The 14,078-nt window shown below is 39.7% G+C and overlaps 1 protein-coding gene across 1 annotated transcript in view; it reads right to left on the bottom strand.

Annotated features, from left to right (window-relative positions):
* The window catches only part of kpna3 (karyopherin alpha 3 (importin alpha 4)), a 152,160-nt gene that overhangs the window by 16,586 nt on the left and 121,496 nt on the right, over positions 1-14,078 (bottom strand). Inside the window, exons 10-13 of the mRNA XM_060833393.1 lie at positions 13,022-13,066; positions 10,850-10,981; positions 4,666-4,794; positions 970-1,074 (exon numbers count right to left, since the gene is read on the bottom strand). Coding sequence (XP_060689376.1) covers positions 970-1,074; positions 4,666-4,794; positions 10,850-10,981; positions 13,022-13,066 — 411 coding nt within the window. The remainder of the gene's footprint in view (positions 1-969; positions 1,075-4,665; positions 4,795-10,849; positions 10,982-13,021; positions 13,067-14,078) is intronic.

The raw sequence follows: 14,078 nt of genomic DNA, 5'->3' as shown, positions 1-14,078 counted from the left end.
CTTTGCCCAGTAAGATGCAATATCGATTAAAGCATATTTTAGCAGGAGAGATAGACGAAGGCAGTGGAATCTCTCCACATAGATTGTGCACCTGAACTGCAATGAAAAAAAATAGGATGAACATCTGTTTTTTTTTCCCAATCTCATCAATTTCTCATCTGCACCCAATAAAGGTCAACATTCTTAAAATTATTTAAACAGAGCATTTTCTTTCAAGATGTTTGTGCACTTTGCCCCACCATTTTAGGCGCAATTCACAAACTATTTGGATTGTATTTTCCTAGGAGTTACTATCCAGGCATTTTCAAGTTACAGCAGTTAATTCATTCACAAGATGTGGATGTCACCACAACAGCTAGCATTTATTGCCAATCCCCAGCTGTTCACAAAAAGTTGCCTTCCTGAATAGAACACAGTTGTTTCATAGACTGTTTCAGTTATGAATAAAGCACATTCCTGATGGTTTGGATTCACACACAAACTAAACTAAGTAAGAATGACTAATTTCCTTGCCTAAAATATACACAGCATCAGATTGGTCCTTACAATATTAGAGTAGCTTTAGAGTCACTTTTCATTCTATTTCATCAATTGAATTTGAAATTCTGAACTGTCACAATGCAAGTTAGACATATGAGCCTGAATCATTTGTTCAGGGCTTTGGATTGCTAGTTCAGTACCTTAACACAATACTATCATTCCCACCAGAGACTGGCACTGAGCAGTCAGAACAGAAGCAACAGTTGTGAAGTGAAGTCTGAACACATAAGTCAACTGGAACTTTTTCTTAAAAAATGGTGAAATGTGTTTCATTAGCACAGAAGTGAAAACAGCAGAACCAGTGATTACACCTTTGCTTTATGATAAATTAATACTATTTTTATTTTACATACATTCACACTGATCTGATTTTAAGCTATGCAAGGAAGTCTGATTTGCATATTGAATTTGGTTTCATATTTTACTCACCTTGGCCAGTTGATGAATAATCATAGGAATCAAACCAGCATCTATCACAGCTTGCACTTGGAGTTGGTTTCCTGCGGTAATGTTGGAGAGGAACCACACTGCTTCCTAGAGAAAATAAATCAAACAATGCATCAACAATATATTCCAACCACCAGTCAATTTGCATTGTTTGCCCAGGTTAGCTTTGTGTATAATAGAAAGAAATGATTTAAAACTGTTGCAATGATAGCTCTTTAAAGCACACCTGACTCTGATCCAACCTATTCCTCAAAGGGAGTCAAACTGAAATAGGTTTAGGATAATGGGAAAGACATGCAGGTTTTTTATGTTGAATCAAGTAAAATAAGTATAGTCCTCAACTGGGGTGTTCACAGCTGTGCCCAGTGGCTTCATAACCCATTAAAATGCAGTCTTGTTGCTCCTTATACATTGCAGTTGTTCACTGAGACTCGTGAATGAGTGGATTTTATCCACAGATCTTTGATTCTACAAAATGTTTCCTTTGAGTTTGTGACTATTATGGACTGCTTATATCATGTAAGAACTTGATAAATTACAAGCTTGTGGAACTACATGGGAATTTTACGTATGATACAAGTGCTACAGCTGGGTTGGATGAGTCACATAATTTACAGACAAGATGGTCATTCTCTCTCTGCCTCCCACATAAATTAAAACTGAAGCATTATTTGAAAATGTAATATTGTACCCAAAGGAACAGAAAGAACAATCAATCTCATATTACAACCTTTTCAAAGAGTCTTCAAAATTGTTTTCTAAAGCATCAAATTATGGAATCCAATAAAAAAAATTACCAGCACAAGAACTACAGAAACAGCACACTTGTTAGACTAATTAATCCTGCAATGAAATATCAAAATAAAGTTGCACAATTCTGCCATATCCCAGTATTTTGCTGACAAAGTTAGTTTATCCAATACTGGATATCAGAAATAACATAAAAACATTAGAGACAGGGGACAGGACAAAAGTGGTGGTGGCAAGGGTGGCTTGGCTGCTGTCAACATACAAGATGAAACCTGGCATCGTACTTGTGGATGATGCAACCAAAGGACAACATCTGTTGAAGAAATAGGAAGGGGCATGGATAGATCCTCAGGAGACTCCAAAAGGTAACAGCTGGATGTTAAGGATGCTTCTCTGGGAATGACTAGATAGTTGAGAATGGAAGTATTCAAGTGCAGTCTCATTGAGTTGGGAAACAGAGGTCAGCTATTGGAGAAAGAATATCACCAAAAGCAATGAGGTGCAGAAAAACAAGGTAATAATGAGCACAGTCACACGCACTTTGATTTAAAAAAGTTGATCTGATACGATATACTTTGGTACTGTAGCAAGGTAAGAAATCTAATTGAAGGCATTAAAAATGGAATTCCAAGAAATTTGTAGATAAAGAGTACATAGAATGCCTTAAGATAGTTCCTTAATAAAGCACATTCTGGACTCAACTGCAGAGCAGGTTATACTAAACTTGCTATTGTGTAACGTGACACAGTGAATGAATGACATCCGTTAAGGCACCCCTTGGTATCACTGACCAAAATATGACTGAATTTTACATACAATTTGGAAGTGAGAATAATTTTTTAAAATTTAAACAAGAGCAAGTATGTGAGCATGAAAACTGAGCTAGCTGAAGTGAGGTGGGACAATAGGTTAGAAGACAGATCAATACAAACACAGAAACAAACAGTTAAGGGGATATTTACGAACATTTAGAACAAACATATTGCCAAAAACTTCTAAGGGAAGGACCCTTCATCTGTGGTTAGAGTAGCAGCAAAGGAAAGGATTAAAGCATATAATTCCACAATGAGGCAGGTCAAATGATTGGAGGGAACATAAAAAATGGCAGGGAATGACAAAGATTAATCAGGAGAAAGAAATTAGGGCACAAGAGGAAGCTTGCTAGAAATGTAAAAATGGATAGCAATCGTTTATACAAGCACTTAAGGAGGAAACGAAAAATGCATGTTTTCTAGAGTAATAAGGAAATGGGGAATTAAGTGAACAAATATTTTGTTGTCTTCACTACAGAGGATACAAAAAACATTCTCGTCATAACTAAATCAGGAGGGAAAGGAACTCGGTAACATTACAATATAATACAAGAATATTAAGCAAAGATCCCTGGATCCTCATAGGATTTCATCCAGGATCTTAAAAGTGGTGGCTAACAAGTTAATTTTCCAAAAATCATATGATTCAAAAAAGTTTCCATCACAGAACAAAACAAAGTTTGTCTTGAGGAAGGTGTTAAGATTTGATCATTAAAGAGTTTACAGTTGGGTACTCAAAGTAATCAGGAAGAATCAGCATAAATTTGTCAAAGGGAAATCAATTACTGGAGTTCTCTGAAAGAGTAACATACACTATGAATAAAAGGGAAGCTGCAGATTTTCAAACGGCATTTGACAATGTTCCACTTAAAAAGGTTATTGCGCAAAATAAGAACTTACTGTGGCAGGGTGATACATTAGCATAGATAGGAAATTGGCAGTTTGGCACAAAACAAAGAATACATATAAATGGGTCTTTTTCTAATTGATATCTGGAATGTACATGCTAACAAATGGAATAGAGCTAAAGAAGGAAATAGTCAAAAAGATCTTGAAGAGCATATGAAAGGAGACGAGAGATAAACTATAGAAAGGGGAGTTTGCAACGAGATGCAAATTGTAAGGGAACCTTTCTGAAGGTTTGTCCAAGTCAGTCAGGGGAAGGAAAGAAAGCAGTTGAGACAGTTGGATGGATGGTTGAAATTTTCATAATGAAGAAGTCCGCAAATGCCTTGCACTCCTTGTGGGAAATGAGGGTGGAACAGCCAGGAGAGGAAATGGTTTAAGAAGATGGTTTCTGTTGAAAGTCATTACTGCATTTCTGATGATCCTGTAATAATAAGCAGTTTTAACAGAAGGCAAAGTCTTAATGAGGCTTTATGTGGCCCAACCAAATCTAACAGGCAGAAGTGGGTACAGCAGATCAGAGTCAAGATTAGAGTGGTGCTGGAAAAGCACTGCAGATCAGACAGCATCTGAGGAGCAGGAATATCGATGTTTTGGGCAAAAGCCCTTCATCATTCCTGATGATGGGCTTTTGCCTGAAACGTCGATATTCCTGCTCCTCAGATGCTGCCTGACCTGCAGTGCTCTCCCAGCATCATTCTAATCTTGACTTCAACCAAATCTGATGATGAGTAGCTCACTTGTTATCAGCTAAAGACATTCAAATGCGTGACCCCTGGAAGTGGATGAAGAGACATATAATGAAGAACAATAATTTTAATGGTAACAGGGCAAAGGTGGAAGTGAGGGTGTGACTGAGCAGATTGCGACCTGCAAATATTTCTAAATGAACAACAGAACAAAGGCTCAACAGTTGAAAATTTTCAAGTACATCTCTAACTGATTTGGGACACTGTTTTGTTTAAAATGGAAGGGATATGGAAGGGAATTCCCCATTTCCCCAAAAACCATGCACCCTGACAAAAACAGATCACCATATCGCTCAGATTTCTGATTGACAATTATTGAAATCCACCAACAGAAATTTAAACTGAAACCAGTTAACGTGACTAGCTCGAAAACTAAAGCTAAACTGTTTTTCTGCCAAAAGACATTTTAGTGAAATTAGTAGAGCCTCTTAAGTCAAGCCTACTGCTAACATTTTTCTTACCTTGTTGATCTTCTCTTTAGGGTGGGTGAGAAGATTAGGAAAGTGTGATAGTACATCACAATTGAGAACAACCTGCGTTTGTTCATCAGTACCTGTCACTATATTGCCCACAGCTCTCAGTGCAGCTGTCTATGAGGAAGGAGAAATAAAACAATTTTAAGTGATTCTATTTGTTTGCAAATGTCTTCAAAGTACAAATTAAAATGACCAACTTATTACTTAATTGTTATTATTTCCTCTGCACCTGCAAGTGAAATTTTCCAAGGTGAACTAGTTAGAAATAGTTAAAAATCGCACAACACTAGTTTATAGTCCATCTGATGAAGGAGCGATGCTCCGAAACCTAGTGCTTTCAATTAAACCTGTTGGACTATAACCTGGTGTTGTGCAATTTTTAACTTTGTATACCCCAGTGCAACACCGGCATCTCAAATCATAGTTAGAATAGCCATCATGAAGCAAGGTGCTGCTTTGTTTGCCTTTCACAGTGGGAAATCAATGAGAGTTTGTGTAAATACTCTAATACAACCTGAACGAAAAGCAGAATCAACAAACAGAAGAAAAGATTCTTCCCCCATCCCTATGGTTTCTACAGCTTGCCTGGTAGAAGGTATATTTATGATGCTATACTGCCATTTCATCGTATTTAAGATTGTTGCAAACACAGTAAAAAATAATTCTAACATATATACATAATGCACACAAGTAATTGTTATAAAAACATTTAACAGGACAACAAAGTTGGCTGTTATAATCATGCATCTGAACGTCACAGCAACCTTCCAAACATTTCTCAGACATCAACATCAGCTAGCCAATCAACCACCATGTACGTTCTGCTGCTCCGGAATGCCAAATACAGAAAAATCTCAAATATCCAAACATCAATTATCCAAAGTCTGGAATATCTGAAGAAGATTGTAAGGTTCCAATGGAAACATTACATCAAAGAGGTGTTCTACCATTGATAGTGTCTTTTGTTTACAGCGATTAAAAGTGAATGCGGCTTACTGAAATGCTGCCGAGAACAGTCCTGGACATCGAGGGTAGCCTGGGCACCATCTCCAAATGACTGACTGCTTGCCTGCCTGCCCTTTCTCTCTCTCTCGCTCCCCACACTTTCCCTGGAGTTCTACACAGGGGTGTTCCCTAAACACCCCCTCCCTCAGATAATCTCTCCAACACTGTTCTGTACATTGTTGGGCAGGGTTGGGAGGTAGGCAGGGGGTGGTATTGGACGGGATTGGAGGGTGGTGCTGGATGGGATTGGGGGCAGTGTTGGACAGGGTTCGACGATGTTGGACGGGGTTGGAGGGTAGTGCTAGACGGGGTTGGGGGGGGGAGGTGTTGGATGCAGTTGGGAGGCTGGCAGGTGCGGTGTTGAGGCAGATGGGGGGTGGGAGGTGTTGGACAGGGTTGGGGGGTGAACGGGGGAGGTGTTGGACAGGGTTGGGGGTGGGCGGGGGAGGTGTTGGGGTGGATGAGCGAGGTGTTGGACAAGGTTGGGGGGTGGGCATGGGGGCAGGTGTTGGACAGGGTTGGGGGATGGGCGAGGGAGGTGTTGGACAGATTTGGGGGCGGGTGGGGGGTAGGTTTCGGACGGGGTTGGGAGGGTGGATGGGGCGGGTGGACGGAGGGGGGGTGGACGCGGGGGGGAGGGGGGGAGAAGGTGTGGGACTGGGTTGGGGGGATGGTATCGGATGGGGTTGAGGGGCTCATGGTGTTGGAGGCTCACGCGCGGTGTGTTGCTGCTTGGTCTCCTGAACAGGGAGCAGACTTAACAGAAAACTCTGAGCCCCAGAGGAAAGGCTTGAATCAATTAACCGAATCATCAATTATCCGACCGAAATAGTGTCCGCCCATCTCGTTGGGATAATCGAGATATCTCTGTATTGTGTTAGCTTGTCACATAGATGATCATTGTCAAAAGTAAACTCACGAAATAAAATTGCAAATCACACCCACCCATTCTGTGGGTGGTCCCTTACCACTTAACCTCTGGAAAAAGACATAGACAATTAGCTATTTGCATTGCCAGCTTTTGTCTCAAAGATAATTGCTTTGCCCCTGTCTAGGAAAAATGGTCACATGACTTTCTCAGCGCAATTTTAATGGCTTTTTAAAATTATACAATTTTGAAATAACAATCAATTTAGGAGTCAGCGCTACTTCATACCAGATCTATTGGCAATATAAAAAACCTTAACTCTGGGCTATAAAGGAAAAGTCATATAAAGTCATACTGTACCCAGTAATGACTAGCCTGTCTTTATGACACTGCAAAAAACCTTTTCAGTCGAAACACAAACTCAATTTATATCTCAGTAAAACTTTCTCAGAAGACTTTTAGAACACAGAACAATACAGCACAGAACAGGCCCTTCGGCCCTCGATGTTACGCCGCCCTGTGAACTAATTTAAGCCCACCCCCCCACACAATACCATCTTCATCCATGTGCTCATTCAAGGATTGTTTAGATCTCCCTAATGTGGCAGGACATTCCACACCCTTACCACACTGAGTAAAGAACCTGCCTCTGACATCTGCCTTCAAGCTATCACCCCTCAGTTTGTAGTTATGCCCCTTCGTACAAGCTGATGTCATCATCCCAGGAAAAAGACTTTTACTGCCTACCCTATCTAATCCTCTAATATAAAGGTATTTTTGCTGTACAACAGAAGAGGGTGACTACAAGAGATGCTGCCATAGAGAATGCAGCAGTTAATGATGACTGGCAGTTAATTGTCAAACTATATTTATAACTAATCAGCATTCTCCCTTATACAAAAAGGATGTATTTGTCTTTGAACGAATTTCTTGTGAATTGTCACAATGAATGCAAAATGGGAAGATTTGACTGTTTTTTTTTCAGGAGTAAGTAACATAAACATAGAAAATGTGGATTGTTTGCCACATGCAAAAAATGATAACTTATTCAGGGGTCCTTATATGGACAGTCCAACAACAGAAAGGGCAAGCTCTGGTCAGTTCAGTAATTTCTGATTGGTTGCCATCTCCAAGAACTTCAACAGTGCATCAAGTAGGACAGATACACAGATGACAACTTTTTGATTTCAGAGTTTAATCATGTGCGCGCTGTCAGAAGTTGCTGACAGCTTCAAAGGAATATTTATGTCTCTATCAAATCCCCTCTTAGCCGCCTTCTTTCCAATGAGAACAGACCCAAGCCTCTCAGCCTTTCCTCATACGACCTTCCCTCCAGACCAGGCAACATCCTGGTCAATCTCCTCTGAACCTTTTCCAATACTTACACATCCTTCCTGTGATGGGGCAACCAGAACTGTACACAATATTCTAAGTGCAGCTGCACTAGCATTTTGTATAGCTGCATCATGACATTACGGTTCCACAACTCAATCCTTCTACCAATAAAATCTAACACACCATATGCCTTCTTAACAGCACTATTCATTTTGAAGACATTTTCAAAGATAAGAAACTGCTGGCTAACCCAGCAATTTTCAGCCAGAAATGCAAAAGGATGATCCATCCCTGCCTCCTCCAGAGGTCTCCAGCATTACAGAAACCACTCTCCATGCAATTTGATTCACTCCATACGATTTCAAGATATGGTTGGAGACACTGGATACTACAAAGGTTATAGACCCTGACAACATCTGTCAATAGTAATGAAGATTTGTGCTCTAGAATTTACTGCTCCCCTAGCCAAGCTCTTCTAGTAGTTACAACACTGGTATGTACCCAATGTTGTGAAACATAACCCAGGTCGGTACTGTACATAAAAAAAGGACAAATCCAACCTGGCTAATTACCGCTCCCATCAGTCCATACTCAATCATCAGTAAAGTGATGGAAGGGGTCATCAACAGTGCTAACAAGAAATATCTGCTCTGCAGTAACCTGCTCAGTAATTTCCAGTTTGGGTTCCACCAGGGCCACTCATCTCCTGACCTCATTACAGTTTTGGTTCAAACTTGGACAAAAGAGTTGAATTCCAGAGGTGAGATGAAAGTGGCAGCCCTTGACATCAAGGCTAAAATTAAATCAAGTGTGGCATCAAGGAACCCTAGCAAAACTGGAATCAATGAATACTGGGGGCAAACTCTCCACTGGCTGGAGTCGTACCATGCGTACTGGAAGATGGTCATGGCTGTTGGAAGTCGGTCATCTCAGCTCCAAGGGATACCTGCAGGAGTTCATTGGGATAGCGTCCTGGGCCCAAACAGCTTCATCAATGACCTTTTCTCCATCGTAAGATCAGAAGTGGAGATGTTTGCCGATGATTGCATAATGTTCAAGCACCATTTACTACAACTCAGATCCTGAAGCAGTCCATGTTCAAATGCAACGAAGTCTGTACAATATCCAGGCTTGGGCTGACAAGTGGCAAGAATCAATCACGTCACACAAATTCCAGGCAATGAACAATTCCAGTAAGAGACAATCTAACCACTGCTCCTTGACATTCAACAGTGTCACTACCACTGAATCGTCAACTATCAACAGCTTTGGGGTTACCACTGACCAGAAATTCAAGTGGACTCGCCACATAGACACAATGGCAACAAGAGCAGGTCAGACGCTAGGAATAGTGGGGTACGTAACTCACCTTCTGACTGCCCAAAGCCTGTCCATCATCTGCAAGGCACAAGTCAGGAGTGTGATGGGATACTCCCTACTTGCTGGATGGATGCAGCTCCAATAATACTCAAGAAGCTCGATGCCATTCGGAACAAAGTGAACTGCTTTATTGTCACCAGATGAAAACACATCCATTCCCTCTATCACTGACACTTAGTAACAGCAGTATATAGTAGCTTCAAGATGTACTGCAGAAATTCACCAAAGGTTCTTCGACGTTAGCTCCAAAACCCATAACCACTTCCACCTCGAAGGACAAGAGCAACAGGCCCATGGGAATGTCATCAACTGCAAGTTCCCCTTCAAATCACTCACCATCCTGACTTCTAGTCGTTCCTTCACTATCACTGGGTCAAAATTCTGAAATTCTTTCCCAAACGACATTGTGGCCAACCTATGGCAGTTCAAGAAAGCAGCTGACCACCACCTTCGGGTAATAAATGCTGGCCAGCCAGCGAGACCCATGCTTCATGAGCGAATGATAAAAAAAAGTTCCAGACTAACTTCTCTTTTGGACTCATCATAAAAGCAAGAACATGCTTCAACTGGTATTACTCGGATGTGTTTTCATACTTCAGTTGTTCCTGATTGTATAATCGCTACCTTTTCCAATTCTCTGTCCATACGTTTGTCAGGGCACCCTCATGTCTAACAATGTGCGCAATAAACTCCATTGTAATTATATCACAATATAGTTGCAATTTTGATCTCAATTCTGTATTATCTCAAAATTAGGTGGATTTTTGTTTTACTGAATTGATTTGTCCAATTTTCAATATTTGTTTGGTTGCTACAATTCTGCATAGGCGTTGATCTTGCCGATAAATATGCAGGCACTTTTATTATTGATAGTCAAGGAATAATGCTTGCCATTAAATTTTCAAATTACACGTCCTCAGTGTTTTTAAACCATGTTTCAGTTACAATAACGTTATTGGCATTTAATATTATTATAAGGACAGAATTGGATGCTAAATAAAGCCATTAATGAGCCAAGTCAAAAAGTTAAAGCCCACCAAAAAGGGGTGGGGGAAAATATGCCCCCACTATTTAAAAGGGGAAACATTAAATCACAATTTGCTTATAGTTAGGTGGCATGCATTGGCAGAGAGATTTGTTTTAAATCTCAATCTGTCAATAATAAATGACAACATTTCAAGGCTCAAGTGAAAAGTGAAATCTGCCCCTGTGCAAAACATGCACTGGACTGCATAAACAAATTGAATGGTGGAATGAAATCAAATTTGCTTACATAAGTAAATTGAGAAAATGTACAATTTACAAAATGTTTTAAGTCAGCACTTACTTTTTGAACATCAAAGCACAAGATTTACTTGTACTTTTTTTTACATAGGCAAACAAGTTTCTTTCAAATATAACAATGTTATTTGACTTAGCTCAAACATAATACAGCAGAAATATCTTTCCCATTAAAGATGGGATCAGAGTGAAACAAAGCTCAACTTGGCTTTATTTTACACCTCATTTTATCCTTGATTCAAATCAGAGTCTTTTCAAGATATTTTAGATACCAGAGATTACAAATAAAAACCTCCTCACCTGAACCTTGACCTCTTGGTGACTTAGCAGTGGAACAAGGAAAGGAACCACACCCGAATCAATCACCATCTGTATTTGTTCATTACCTCCATCTGTCAGATAAGACAAAGCCCACACTGTGTCCACGAGTATCTTGAATATTTTGAAATGAAAATTAGAAGAAAGTTAGAATGTGGCACTCACTCACACAGAGCTGATGCACACTTGCACTCAAGGGAGGAAAAGATAACTTATATTGATGGGGTGAGATGAAGTAAGGTGAGAAGAGTGTGCAACATAATCCAGTACAGACCTTGGATCAAGTGATTTATTTCCATGAAGTAAAAGCTACGTAATCAGGCTATGACATAGTACGAAACACCAATTGGTGTTTCACAACCTGTTACCGTCAAAGAAATGATAACGAATTTACATTTATAGCTTGCCACTTTAAAATTTATCAAACTTGCAACATGCCATAAAAAGATGCTGGCAGTTTTTAGCTTATCTTTTTCACCACAGTAATCCCTCAGGAACCAACATGAAGCACAGGACCAAAGACCAAATACTTTTGTCCTTGTGGATGGATCAGACAGGTTCCAAGCACAGTGACTGGGATTGACCGTTTACCAATGACTGAAACAATTTCTATGATTTATGTCAACACTTGCCAAGCTTGAAGAAAGCTGCTGACAAAGATCTAGTGATCTATATAAGTTGGATTGGCTTTTTTTCTGACATCAGACTGACATCTTGAGCCAAGCCAAAAGAATACCAAGGCAGCCAGCAGTGATATCAAGCAGAGTCAGCAAACAACATTGAAATATTCACACAGAGGACAAAGGAGCAAGTAAAATGAATGGATTACCCTTTTTATCTTATTTTGGAGAATGCAAAATAAATGGGTGAGTCATACAAATGTGATTAAGATAGAAGCTGAAATGTCAAAACATTTATGAGAGAGTTATTTGGTGATAAAGAACTTAAGAATTGCTGGAAAAAAAACATTTTAAGGTATTCATCTTAGACAGGACAATTTGCAAGAAATACCAAAGGTAAAAAAGTACTTTTGCTGTGCAAACAGAACAGAGCTGACTAGGTGGCAAGTGTACCCTGAACAGATGCTGCCATAGAGACTGCAGCAGTTAATGTTGACTGACAGTTAATTGTCAAGCTTTATTTATAACTAATCAGCACTCCCCCTTATACAAAAAGGATATCCTTGTCTTTGAATGAAATTTTTGTGAAGTGTCCCAATGAATGCAAGATGGGAAGATTTGACAAAATGTGTTTTTTGTTTAGGAATAAGTAATATAAACATGAAAAATGTGGACTCGTTGCCACATGCGAAAAATGATAACTTATTCAGGGGTCCTTATATAGAATCTAACAGCAGAAAGGGCAAGCTCTGGTCAATTCATTAACTTCTAATTGGTTGCCATCTCCAAGGACTTCAACAGTGCATCAAGTAGGACAGTTACACAGACAACAACTTTTTAATTTCAGAGTTAATCATGTAAGCACTGTCAGACGCTGCTGACAGCTTCAGAGGAATAATTACGGTCAGCACAAATAGTCACACTGTCGTAACTACATAAAAACAGACCAACAGATATTTCTAATTTGAACACAAACTGTTCACACATTTTAAAAAATTGGACTTTTACTATTATTGAACTTGCTTTAATAGGACGAGAATTAATTATTAGTCTCTCAGAAATTCTCAGAGTGTGAGAAACTGTGCAATCACTAACTTACCCAGATGTGTGGATTTATGGACAATCATACTGCCTTAAAGACTGTAGCACTGTCCAAGACCAGGAAAATTTACATGCATTGAAGGAAGCCAACTCACATTAAATTTACAGTAAAAAAAGTACACAAAATAAGTTAACTCTTGGGATAAAATCAATTTTAAAATACATTTAATATTTGAATAATTAAAATCTAAGGAGATCAACATTCTTCCAAAAGGAAAGAGAAGTAACACATTGTGCTTTATTGCTGGCTAAAATGCCCCAATCTGCCATGGAAATCTCCCTGCCGCTGGAACACTGCACATCAAGGGCAATTGATGATGGGAAACAAATGCTGGCCTTGTTAGGAACACTCATTCCATTCTTTAAAAAAATCAACAATCTGAAAACATGAAGGCTGCGCATTTTCTTTGCCAGGAATTAGTACACTACTTACATTAATATCTGTATGATATATCAACGCGCAGAGTGCCGGTAGGATCTGTAGAGGAAAAGTGAATAACACATTCAGTGATTAAATTCTCAGAACAGAACATCACAAATTAAACCCAATCAAATGCAGTAACAAGTATTTATACTCAATTTAGGATTGCACACTCACCACTACAGCTAGACAAACTAGTTACAAGCTGGAACAGCACTTGTACAACTGGACAGTTTACACTCATGGAGAGTGTTGCTGAACAAAGAGACCTTGGAGTGCAGGTTCATTGTTCCTTGAAAGTGGAGTTTCAGTTAGTTAGGACAATGAAGGCATGTTTTGTATGCTTTCCTTTATTGGTCAGAGCATAGAGTATTGGAATTGGGAGGTCATGTTGCAGCTGCACAGGATATTCGTTAAGCCACTGTTGGATTATTGTGTGCAATTCTGGTCTCCCACGAATTGGAAGGATGCTGTGAAACTTGAAAGGATTCACAAAAGATTTACAAGGATGCTGGCAGGGCTGGAAGGTTTGAGCTATAGGGAATGGCTGGATAGGCTGGAGCTGTTTTTCCTCGAACGTTAGCGGCTGAGGGGGTGACATTATCGAGGTTGATAAAATCATGAGGACCGTGGATAGGGTAAATAAGACTGGTTTGGAGGAGTCCAGAACTAGAGAGCATAGGTTTAGGCTAAGAGGGGAAAAAGTTAAAAGATACATAACAGCTAATTTTTTTCATGCAGAGGTCGGTGATTGTATGGAATGAGCTGCCAGAGGAAGTGGAGGAGGCTGGTAGAATTTCAACATTTAGAAGACATCTGGATGGGTTTATGAATTAGGAAGGGTTTAGAAGGATATGTGCCAAATGCTGGCAAATGGGCCTAGATTAGTTTAGCTTATCTGGTCAGCTTGGAAGAGTTGGGCTGAAGGGTCTGTTTCCATGCTGTACATCTCAATGACTCTATTAAGACATATCACTATGGCCCCACTTGCTGACACCAAGGAGCATGCACATTTTCAACAATATTGCTTATCGATAAAGATATAAATACCAGTTAATGACAATCGGTT

Source organism: Hemiscyllium ocellatum, chromosome 12 (genome assembly GCF_020745735.1).
Source record: "Hemiscyllium ocellatum isolate sHemOce1 chromosome 12, sHemOce1.pat.X.cur, whole genome shotgun sequence".
Taxonomy (NCBI): domain Eukaryota; kingdom Metazoa; phylum Chordata; class Chondrichthyes; order Orectolobiformes; family Hemiscylliidae; genus Hemiscyllium; species Hemiscyllium ocellatum.
The sequence above is the reverse complement of the archived record's forward strand: the minus strand, read 5'-3'. Positions and strand labels throughout refer to the sequence as shown.